This window comes from Rhopilema esculentum, chromosome 14, assembly GCF_057945365.1.
Source record: "Rhopilema esculentum isolate cy_ngs chromosome 14, ASM5794536v1, whole genome shotgun sequence".
NCBI classification, from domain to species: Eukaryota; Metazoa; Cnidaria; class Scyphozoa; order Rhizostomeae; family Rhizostomatidae; genus Rhopilema; species Rhopilema esculentum.
In genome coordinates, this window is record NC_142828.1 from 8,465,332 (window position 1) to 8,477,255 (window position 11,924).

At 34.8% G+C, this 11,924-nt stretch overlaps 2 protein-coding genes across 2 annotated transcripts; both read right to left on the reverse strand.

Moving 5' to 3' along the window:
• Nucleotides 1-199: 199 nt before the first annotated feature.
• Nucleotides 200-3,030, reverse strand: LOC135696214 (H/ACA ribonucleoprotein complex subunit 2-like protein). Its single transcript, XM_065215523.2, has 4 exons — nucleotides 2,805-3,030; nucleotides 1,836-1,905; nucleotides 1,440-1,545; nucleotides 200-364 (listed from the first exon to the last, which is right to left on the reverse strand). The coding sequence occupies exons 1-4, from the start codon at nucleotides 2,989-2,991 to the stop codon at nucleotides 239-241; spliced, it is 489 nt and encodes a 162-aa protein (XP_065071595.1). The 5' UTR covers nucleotides 2,992-3,030; the 3' UTR covers nucleotides 200-238.
• Nucleotides 3,031-5,431: 2,401 nt separating this feature from the next.
• LOC135696370 (transmembrane protein 127) lies at nucleotides 5,432-11,511 on the reverse strand. Its single transcript, XM_089112546.1, has 3 exons — nucleotides 11,065-11,511; nucleotides 8,367-8,534; nucleotides 5,432-7,029 (listed from the first exon to the last, which is right to left on the reverse strand). The coding sequence occupies exons 1-3, from the start codon at nucleotides 11,315-11,317 to the stop codon at nucleotides 6,743-6,745; spliced, it is 708 nt and encodes a 235-aa protein (XP_088968672.1). The 5' UTR covers nucleotides 11,318-11,511; the 3' UTR covers nucleotides 5,432-6,742.
• Between the last annotated feature and the right edge of the window lie 413 nt (nucleotides 11,512-11,924).

The following is an 11,924-nucleotide window of genomic DNA, read 5'->3' on the forward strand; positions in this document are numbered from 1 at the left end:
CCACCTAAACACACTCACTGAGAAAATAATATAGACAACAAACAATGTCCTTTATCACCCATAATGTCTTAAAACTTCCAGTACAACTAGACTCTGGTACAATACATAGATTAAGATGCATAAAAGCAATGGACAATGGTCGAGTTGGTCAAGGTGAAGTACTTACAAAAAGGTAGACTAAAAGGATAAAACTAAAAGATCTATTTTAAGAAGATATATAGTAAAAATGCAAAATATTTTACAATGGCAATGGCAGACTATCCATTTCAGAATAGCAGTCTTTATAGTATTCCTTGTATGCTTCATTTTCCTTTACCAGAACAACACTGGTCGGCCTTTTTGTCTGACTTGCTAGTCCAAGGTCCTGATAACAAATAGATTAAAAAATTATCTAAACCTCAATTCTCCAGGTTTCTGGTGGAAATTGTAAGTGAAAAGGTAAGAGATGATTGCGGTTTGGGTAAAATCATGAATAAGGTTTTTTACTGAGTCAGTGAAATTAAGAAATTGATGACTATCAGATTGAGACATGGATTGTTTATAGAATCAATACTTGAGCATCAAAGATTATTTGGTTATTTGTGATGTTTCTAATCACATCAAATTTTGAACACCACATCATACAATGTTTTAAAGGGTTATTAAATCTTAGTCCTGAATATTTTCATTTAGAATTTTCTACATATCAATATCTAGGTAATTTTCTGTGAAAAAACTTTTTTTGCTTAACATTTATTATATACTAGACATATTTTGGAATAAAAACTCAAGATAATGACAATGTGGACATCCAATTGATATCACACTTTGGTGCATGCCTTTTTTCTTAGAGAGTGATTTTTTGAAATTTGACCTAGCTTTCACATTTAAAAAACTGACAAATGAAAACATGACAACAAAAATTTTTGACAACAAAAGTAGCCTAATTACAGAAATTTTTAAAGCAAACTAAGCTTGGGTTTACATGACACATTGCTAGGGTTGGATCAGAAAGGGTCCATATGAAAGCCTAAAACAAGTACAAAAAACAAACCCAAAGTGGTTATGATTCAAGAAGTCATATACCACAAGCAAGACAAAACAGCACCAGATTGGTTATGGATCTGTTTGAGGGTCTAAAAGTGTCATCTAGCTATATAAATAGGGTTAAAATAATTTTGTTTGGTGTCAGCTGATTTTCCAACTTCTTTTAACTTTACACAACAGTAATCCTGGAATGTAAGGTGACATGTGATTTGTCGCAAACCTACAAACATATTTCCTGCAAGGCCTGAGACGTGGCTTTCTAACAAAACATTGGTCAAACATACAGGCAAAGTGAGCCCCTTCATTTATATCAGATCCAAATTTATATTTTATGGTAACTTTGTTGGAATCTTGGAGAGAATCTACTATCAGAAAAGTCACTCCTATAAAGTACAAATTGGTAAGTCACTGACCAGTCTACTTGGCACAAAGCAATATGGCATCTTATTGTTTTCACAGAGAATTGGAAGGTGTGAAATGACATCTATTGGTGAAACATCTCCAGCCAAGATAACAAATCTGCAATATCAATACATAGAAAACTACCCTTAGTTAGGATGTATATTTCATCAATGTAGAAAATTGTAATCAGAGAAAGAGTAATTATGGGTTAATGGTTACTTTCTAAACAAAAATGAAACTACAAAGCAAAGACAGAAGATTGAATGAAGTAGAACATACATAATCAGTTCAACTGGAGCACTTTAGCGATTTAGACCTATTTGCTTAAGTTAAAAAGCTATTCATCTTTTGAAATTACATCATATAATTTTTAAACCAGAAAATGAAAATACAATAAATAGTGTTACCCTTTTTCATTCTTGCGAAGTGCTTTTGCAACCTCCTTTACTCCTCTTCTCAAGCATTTTTCTTTTGTAGCTATAAAAAGATTTTTTCATCAAATGATGTTAGGCAGTGAAACAAAAGGAACACATCTGTACAAAAACTAGTTAACATTAAGGAAAAGGTACATTTAAGGGGCTAGGAGGCATATATGCCCTCAACGGATACATGTGGGACTCTCAAGAGAATGAGGAAAGGCCCCTGCCTGATGATCATTTTATGAAAATTCTTGTCAAGAGAAATAATGGCTTATCTTTACAGTGGTAGAAGCATATCTTAGTTGTGCCAATCCTTTTAGCTTAAAAAATAAAAGCTAAGAGCTTTCCGGCCAACAACAGATTTTATGGCATAATATTCCTCACTTCAAGACAGTTAAATTATACCCCTGAATGTGGGTAAATTCATGATTGCCTCTGGGCAATAAAGTGAAATTTTCACAGGAAAATTAGAAAAATAATAAATAGTGGAACTAGTGGACTTAAAAGAATTCTTTGCTAGCTATAAAACATACGAGAGACAATCCGAATCAGCAGTTTTATAAATTAATTTTGTTTGACACATTGAGGTTCAGAATAAACTTTACTTGATGGAAAACGACTCTTCTACACAGAAAAATCTTTGGCAACACAACACAGACCATAATAATTTTTGGGTATTGTTATTTGAGCATTTATCAAAGGAGGTTACATTCTCATATGAGATGCAATCAAATCATCGTCTATATGTCTTAGGATGATTCGAAAAGTATTATATGATCATATAATACTTTTCGAATCATCCTAAGACATATAGACGATGATTTGATTGCATTTTTGTCGTTGTTTAGATAAAAAAGAAGAATGATCTAAGAGGTAACTAGAGTGGGACCTTTAGTAAATTAATGCAGTTAATCAACAAAAGTATCGTACATAATTATCAATAATATACGGCCTAACCTTTTTTGACGGTTTTGTAGAGCTTCTTTGTCAACTTCTTGCTTGCAAGGGGCTTTGAGATTATGCTTACTTTTTTAACAAGTTCTTCGTATGACGGTCTGTCTGATATCTCGCTGCTTGTCGTTGTATCAAGCTTTGATTCAGAATCTCCGTTCTCTTCGTCTTTAGTTTTCGATTTTCTTCCCATTTTGTTGTCAACTAAAGAACGTGCACATGCTCTGCCTCGATCCCACAAGTACTTGAAAGAGGTCTGGGCACTAAAAAGTTGTGGTGTGTAGTAAGTTGTGTTGTTTTTTGTTGTGTTATGTTGTGTTGTTGTGTTTTGTTGTAATAGGGTTAAGGGCCAATTCGGCCATTTAAAAAGGTCTCTACATTCAAAAACTGACATTTGTTGCTATATTAATTTTAAGCTGTCAGCATTGTACTGGTTGTGTCTTTCAAAACCTGCCAACTCCGGATGTACCCTTCCCCCTTCCCCGCCCTGACATCTTGCGCAAGAAGAAGAATAAATAATTTTTTCACTTTACTGTACACTCCCCTCACAAAAGTATCCAGACAGTTTCGAATTTAGTTGCGAATCTGTTGTTAGATAAATTTGTTTACAAATTTCAAAGTCAGTTTTCATGAAAACATTGGCCTTTACTCTATTTATTCATCGAGAAAAAATCTTATCGATATGTAAGGAAACTCTGTGAGGGTTTTTCCGCAAGATAGTAGCGACCGAAACAAAAGAATTGACTTCTGCGCAGTGTCTAGAAATAACGTTTTATCACAATGATGAGAAAAAAGTTATCATTAAACTGCTAGCATCATTGGATGCACAAAGACTGCAGTTTCGGGATATCCAAAAAAATTGACACACAAGAAGTCTAAAAAAATTTTTCACGGTCAAAAAGAACAAGAGCTCTTGCGCCATCAATGTCTGAGAGTTCAAACCATAACTAAATTTGCATCAAACCTGGTTTGCATCATTGCGCAAAATTGCATGAAATATTCACAAACAATTAAACTTTTAAAAGCTGTCGATAAATATTGCAAAGAAAATGATAAAGAATTGTGAATGTACCCTCGTATCAACCAATTACATCAAGACTTGCAACGGTAAAGAAATAATACGGCTTTATTGCCCTGAACTGAATGATATGTCTGCTTTGCAAGAATGTTTTTGATAAGGTAAAATAAAATGTATAATCGATCGGTGACAAAGTATTTTTTCTGCGCGGGGAACGCCAGAACAATAATTTTGAAATTTGCGGATAACGAACGGAATTTGAAACGAAGGCTTCGAAGAGGCCTAGTATTCTTTGTTTTTTATTGTTATCAGAAGTTTAAATAATGGAATATTCGCGGAGAACATGGCCAGATAAACAAATATTGTGTGCGGAATCTATGGTTGATTCTTGATAATGCGCAGGCGGAATGAAGGATGGAAATTATTGTGCGGGGAACTTTTCAGTCTGGAACACGTTGTATTTCTTTTTATTCGAAAATATGTGCCTCAAGAACCAGTTTGTAAAAACTTAACACTTTTTATTGGCCTATTTAAACTGAGTCCAGGTCACCTGACTTTGCTGTTCTTCGCTTATTTGACATCAGTTGATTTGCGTAAGGCTTGTAGCGCAAAGGTTTATCATTTTAACAGAAAATGATAACAGATAAAAAGCGCAAAAGTTTTGCAACATTTTAATGTTCTGGTTTGCCACAGGTTGATGTGGGGTGTGGCAAAGTCCCAGTGGTACAGCTAGCTTTTAACAACCGATCGCTCTATAAAAATAGGCCTGTCACTATAGGGGGGCGTGTGTGGTGTGGAGCCCCACAAAAATTCAATTGCAAAACGAGGAGTCTTGGGCCATCTAAAGGTGATTGGTCTTGGTCTGCAAATAGAGGATGGCTCATCCACCTTGTCGGCAAATGGGGCTTGGAAACCCCCCTTGAGCACAATAGCTAGCGATGGGCCTGTGTAAAAAGGACTCAACAGGATGAGCTGCATTACCAGTTGAGTGTACGCTTTAGATAGCGTATCTTGTAACTACTACAAACAAATAGTTGGTTGCTTTTTTCATTATATTTTTATGGATCATTGAATCATTGTTACGTCATACCTATCAAATAATATTTTAATATGCCGCAGACAGGTACATTTCAAAATACCCCCAAGGTTTTTATCCTATTTCGTCTAACACAAAACCACGTGTGGTTTCAAGACTCTCTTGTGGCTTTTGATTCTGTCTGTAATTTTTTTGTATTTTCTAGATGCAATATTATCTATCCGATATTTTCTAGTTTTCTAACATAACAGCTTAACTGGAGAGGAAGATCAAGGTCAACAGAAAGGAAAGAATCGTGAATATGCGCGGAGGAAGTCAAAATATGAATGTAAATTTTGCCAAAAAAGAAAAACAAGATATGATGTACCTTAAGAAGTGTAATGTGGAGAAGATTAAATACGTAAGAAATTTTCAAAATATCTTCGAATTTCTGGAAAAGATAACATTAAGCAAGTACACTTTTTGTTAAATTCTAGTAGGAGGGTAATATCCCCAACCATTCTGCAATCATAGAATAGTAGAAAGCATGCCTCATGTTTATCAAAATTAGGGATTAAAAGACAACCACAGAACACACGATTTCCCAACTCTGTTTTTAATAATATATCATTTTCAGTACAAAATGCTAAAGCTGAATTAATATTCTAAGAAAAGTCTATGTACAATTTGATATAAAGAGCCAAGAAAACAACAAACCCACATGTAGCCAATTTCAGGCACACATTAACAGTCAAAATTGAAAGAAATCCAGTTTCTACAATATTTTTTTAAACAGGCTAAGCTTCTCCTTCCAAGGCACAAGTCTTCCAATTAAAGAAGTACCCTATATGGATAAATGGTTGTAAAAACCATCCCTTGCTGCTTCTGTACAAGACTTATGAAAAACACTCAATTTAGCACTTTTGACTTTATAACTTTGTTGCAAAAGGCAATTTATGCAATCTACTCTCTGTAGAAACTGCAACTTTTTGCAGACATTTTCCAGTAACATGAAATCACAAGTTCCAAAAGAAAACAGTTGCAATAAGGAATTCTGTAGTGGGCAGAATGCAAAAGGGGATGTGCTTAGGTATATACTTGGTCGATTTTTGATCAAAAATTTCAGACAGTTGCCTTTTTGAATCCTTCAAAATTTGATAGAGGGCAATATAGACCATAAGGATTTCAGTAGATGGGTTGCAAACTTACCAAACATGCTCAAAATGGGTACCTTTTTCATAATATGCTCCTCTTTAGCAAGGCATTGTATCATTATCTAGCCTAGCATGTCCCTGCACAATGAGGTAACTAAGTGTCCCCAGGTACAAAACAAAGAAATTGCAAGGGCTCTTAGCAGTTTCCTATTAAAAATGCCTGCAAAATGCTAGTGCCTGTATTATTTAATTTTTTCAACTACCATCAACGTGCAAAAAACATTCAAATATATGAAAAAGCACATACAAAATGTCACATTTAATGAAAAATTTACAACTATCAACAATTTATCACAACCAGTAACATAAATTAAACAGACAGATGACTTTGGGAAGTGCCAACCTTTTCATTCAACATTGTCAGATATGAATTTTCGATTCAAAATCATGAAAGTAGCTCCATCTTGTTTTGCCAGTATTGATTTTGCTATATACAATCCTTTCTACATTTTATACTCACAGAGTACATTTTATCTTGAAGATTTGCATATTTTATTCAAATAGCAAATATTTTTATATGGCACATAGCTTTTGTCATTTCATGATGCATTTTGAAAATAAGCAAAGACAACATAAGACCTAAACCTCAACAATCAATCTAATTGACCATCCAAGTAACAGCATTCAAATGCAAAACATTTCATTTTGTCAGCCCTAGCCTTTGTCAGTTCCACATTCAAAAAAGAGCAAAACAAGCTCACAAATCATAGGCAGGGGGCATAGGGGGTAGCTCAAGATCTACAGGAAGGTCATCATACATCAACTCCATAACCAGTTCATTGTCAGAGTCAGAATCTTTCTTTTCACAAGTGCATTGCAATAGGTTCAGAGTTGTGGCTATCACTGCATTAACACCAGCTCCAACAACAAGATAAAAGGCAATATTCAATGAAACCTTGATTGTTTCTCCAGGCTTTGCTTCATTATTTTCTACTTCCAGGACAACCATGTAACAAACAACCATGATGGTGACACATAAAAGCACTGAAAAATAAGAGAGAAATCTTTGAAAAAATGTAGGTGTCATTGGCATTCAAGAGGAATAGAAATTGCTCATGAGGATGGAAATTATCTGCCCCTCCCCCCCCCCCCCCTCGGGGCACACAGAAGGTTAAAACATACAAGTGTGAATAAAAAAAATTGGGGACTAAAGTTTATAAATTGATAATTTAAAGAAGGGAAAATACATTTTTTTGGCTAAATTATACTGGAGTTCCTAGTTCTATGATCTTAGCCATTTTTGTATCAAATTCTTCATTGCCAAAAACTATATCAAAGTAACGAGGATCATCAATTGTTGTTTTGTATATTCTTTTTGTTAGGCTGTATTTATTAGCAAGTAGAAATTCTAGCATTTGTTTACGATGATGGTATTTTTACACATTCCAAATATGTTTCTGGACAGACCTTTCCAAATGTTTTAACATTCAGTGCCTCCCCTGGGAATCATTAGTGACAACATATGAAAGGAGAACCTCAATAATGTACTGATCTTTATTCATTTTTAATCTTTATTTCAATGGATTTGAAACAAGAAAAAAAACACGATGCTTAATATATAACTTGTTTGATATCATGAAAGCCCACTGCTCCTAGAAACTTTTCACCCTACTGTTGTAAAGACTTTATGTATCTTTCTGGGTTCTCAGGGCAGAGATGATGGAGACACCATGTTGATTTTTTTATATCTATTTGCACTATTGACATAAGCCCTTTTATTGACATACAGGTTGATTATTATTAATTGATAAATCCATGTGAGTTACGCTTTACCCCACTCCAGGGAGTGGCTTTCTCTATATGACCTTTCTCTTGGAGCTCCTTCTCTTAACTGACTAACTACTGTTCTTGCTATCTGAGCCAGTAAAAGAGCTTACCCTTCCAACAACTGCACAAAAATGTCAAAATCACTTGATTTGGCATTTGTTCATCAAAACTTCTTACCTTGATGTTGCAAGGACTGTAGAGCATATTACAGATAAACATTTTAAGGGGGCTAAAACATTTTGGAGGGCTACACATTCTAAAAACCAAGAGCGATTTTTGGTTAGTTCTAAGTACATTTTGGAAATTATTGGGATAAAGCCCACTAGCCCGTTGCTTCCACGGTCCCTGCCTTGTTGTACAAATTAAAATGAGACATAAGAAAGCATCTAAAAAGCCTTAAAATTTAGATAAAAATGCAGAACATACAAAAGCACTCATAAACCTATATCAGTTATTTGGTATGCAGTGGTTCCAATACCATCCTCTTCACCCTCTTCTGTCATCAAGCACCTTTCTATAAAGACTTTACAGACAACTATTTAAACAAACACTACCTGCAAGTATGTCTCCAGTTGCATTTTTTCGAATCACTCTCCAACCCCTGGCTGTTGTTCCCCAAGTGTCTAATGTGAACTGTAGAAGACTGAAAACCATTCCAAGAACACAGCAAGATGCAATAAGTCTCATTTCAAACACCACATTTTTGTTCATGCAGAAGACATCTAGAAAAAGGAAACAATCTCAACTTTAAACATTATATAACAAATTTACAATTTAGTGATTTTACCATTAAAGATTGACTTTTACCAGAATTTTTACCAGAAGAAAGATTTTACCAGAAAAACAAGCATAAATCATCAATCAAAGTTGACCCATCATGGACTACAAAAATACCCATTATGAGGAACGATAAAAGGTTGTCACTTTCACCAAAGTAAAAAAGCAAAAATATGATTTATAATGAAATTAGTATGTGCAGACCTAGCCGTTTGAGGCGGGCGAGAGACCACACGCACCTCCACCCTCGCCTCGGGTAAGCTATTCATTGCTCGCCTCAATGTCAGCTCGCACGTTAACCGTCTGCCTTGGTCTTCCTTTTATTTCTCAACACCTCTTGAAATAAATTTTAAAATATTGATAGTAACAGTATCCCCTATGTTTTGACTTAGAGATAACATTTTAATCTCTCAGTAATCTCTCATTTTTAAATGCAATTGGGAAGAAAATCTTTTGAATGGTTTCATTTCAACCAGAATGCTATTTCGAAGGCCAATTGAGTATTCCTAACATGTGAAACCCGATCATTTCAACATGGCAAAACTAGAAAGGATCCACTGTTATCTAAGAACTTTCGAAAAATATGACAACAGGTATGTTCTTGGAAGAAAAATTGAGGAGATAGATAGAAAGAAGATGGTGATGTTTGTTTGGTGCAAACTTTGCGCTAAACATAAAGCTTCTATTCTCTTGAACCTGCTTTGCAAAGGCAGTGCAAAGGCGGCTGTTGAAGCCTACATCAATGGAATGAACTTGGAATGTTGTTGACTTGCGATTATATGAAACTGTTGTTTTATTTTTGTCCGAGAATCGCCATCTTGTTTTGTAATCTTAGCTATCAAAGAATGTTGTTTATTCATATACTTTTATTGACGATTTTCAAGAGACTTAAAATCTCCCGCCTGATTTTACCAAGGAGAGCGATTTACCGTGCGCCTGCTAAAATGCTCACGGCCAGGCCTGAGTATGTGCGGAAAATTTCATTCTGTTTCCACATTCAGACAGTGAATTAGTTTGCCAAATTTAGCTTTTTCCTTTAAAATTTCACTGCAGTAGAGAATTTAAGTCAAATCTTTTGAAATATCTCAATATTTAAAATGTAGTACCTTGCAACTGAACAGTCCAAACAACATGAAATGTTCAATATCTAAGGCCCATTTTTGAAGAAGGTCAGTTGGTAGCCAGATGCAACATTGGTGATGTCAAAGCAAATCCAAGAATTTATTTAATTCATAATCAAGTTTGCACTGGCAAAAATGATTGAAAAGCAGCCCATAAAATTACCATTATGTGTATCAGATATTTGTAAATTTTAAATTTTTAACCTACAGGTATTTTTTATAAGAAACTAAGGTCCGGTGCTGGTAGGCAGTTTCTTAAATTTTCTGGCCATTTTACTATCAGAAGTTTCTTACATGTTTCTTAAATTTCTTAGGTAAAGAATTTTTTAAACATGCTTCCAAGGAAAGTAAATGGTTTACTCACATTCAGAGATAAACTAACAAAGTGATCAAGGAATTTTATTTTCCTAGAATGACTTACTCTGTTGAGATCTGTAAGCAGTTAAGCTCATTGAACTTCATCAATTTCAATCAAGTTGAAGTCAAAACAAATTTTTAGATGGAAACTTCGAAGAGTGTGCAAATTACAGAATAAATGCAAACTGCATGTCAAGTGTAGTATTGCAATATACAGAGATGTTTAATGTCAAGACTGTTTCGAGTGTCAACTCAGAAAATTAAAACTGCAAACTAAAAAGATTTAACTAGATTTTTTCAATTTGGGTAGGGTTGTTTCTTAACTTTAAAAAAAATTGAGCCTACCGTTTCTCATAACCTGTTTCTTACAAAAAAAATGAGTGTATTTGAAATTACTTTCAGCAATGAAAAAATAAAAAAACCAACCTAAGAACTTAACAAATAGACATACCTAACCATAGGATATCCTATAAAAGTATATATATATATATATATTTATATAGATATTCAGAAAAAACATTGTCGCTTAAACGTTTCGACCGAAGTATTCATCAGTAATTGATAACGAGTTTCTAGGTGGACAACACGCAACAAAAACAATCAAAAACAATGACAACCCTATTAAAATTTTCACCTCCTTGGAAGGAACGGAAGTCAACAAAAACATCCCAAGACGCACTCACGCAATATCATCTTATTTTTATGTCACATTTTGATTAGAATGAATATCTTCCCAAACCTATAAATGTTATATCAAAAGGAAGTCAGTCGACTGGATTCTCGAGCAAACGTTCGCGTATTTTTAAAAAAAAATTAGGTGAGGTCACACTTCACTGCCAGTGATGGACGGGGTGGGACTGCCTAGAGTCCACTGCTAAAAACTTGACTCATACAAAAATATAACCTAAATCAACGACAACAAGCCTAAAAATTGTCTGAATATATTTCATGCTTTAAAACCAAAGCAAAATTAAGACATGACATATTGGTATCCAACCTTTCAATGTCTTTTCGGAATGATGTTGACTGCCAACGCCAAAAATTTTATATAACCCGATGTGTTGAAGATTACATTTGCCTCCACTGATTGAGAGCCAGTTTGGTTCTGCCATTGCCACGGCAAAAATCCCACCAACGACAAGACTGAAGAAAGCAGCTGGAATATTTCTCTCTGGTTCCGGCTTTCCGCGATCCTGCCGTCCCCTGTTTCTACGCGAACGTAGGGAATATGGCATGTAAGAACGTCTCATTTTTCGACGATTTCCTCTGATTCACAAGCAACTGTCAGCTAATGAAAATCTTCTAAGTCTCTATTATACAACTAAGGATTCCTTGAAAAGAGAAACAGAAGAAATCAAGACTAATCTATCCATGTAGGCATAACTGTCTCTTGCACGCAGGCTTTTAAATCGCCTGAAGTTGATGGCAAAGCAAAAGTTTCAAGTTCTGCATGTTGGTTTCACCAAAATGACGAATAAAAATGGTGCCAAATGTCAAGCTGTGACCTGCCAGTGATATGGATGAATCAAGACCCAATGTTTTTTCTCAAAAATATAAAAATCAGGGTAAGAAAAAAGAAACGAATGTACATTGCTCACAAATAAATAGCGGCAAACAAACAATTAAATTTGTGATTCTGTGAATGTTCTCCAGAGAAATGAAGAGTATTTTACGAGCTTTTTGAAGTGATAACTACCTGGAAGTGCCCCAGTTAGGGAGGGGGCTGTACTGTAGGAAACTTATAGAAACCAAATCCCGGGTCACATCCACGGACACAAAGATTGATAGGAAATCGCTCGTTGAAGATCAATCAATGGCAAAATAAAGGGTTCAAGTAAGAAAATCACCGAATATATA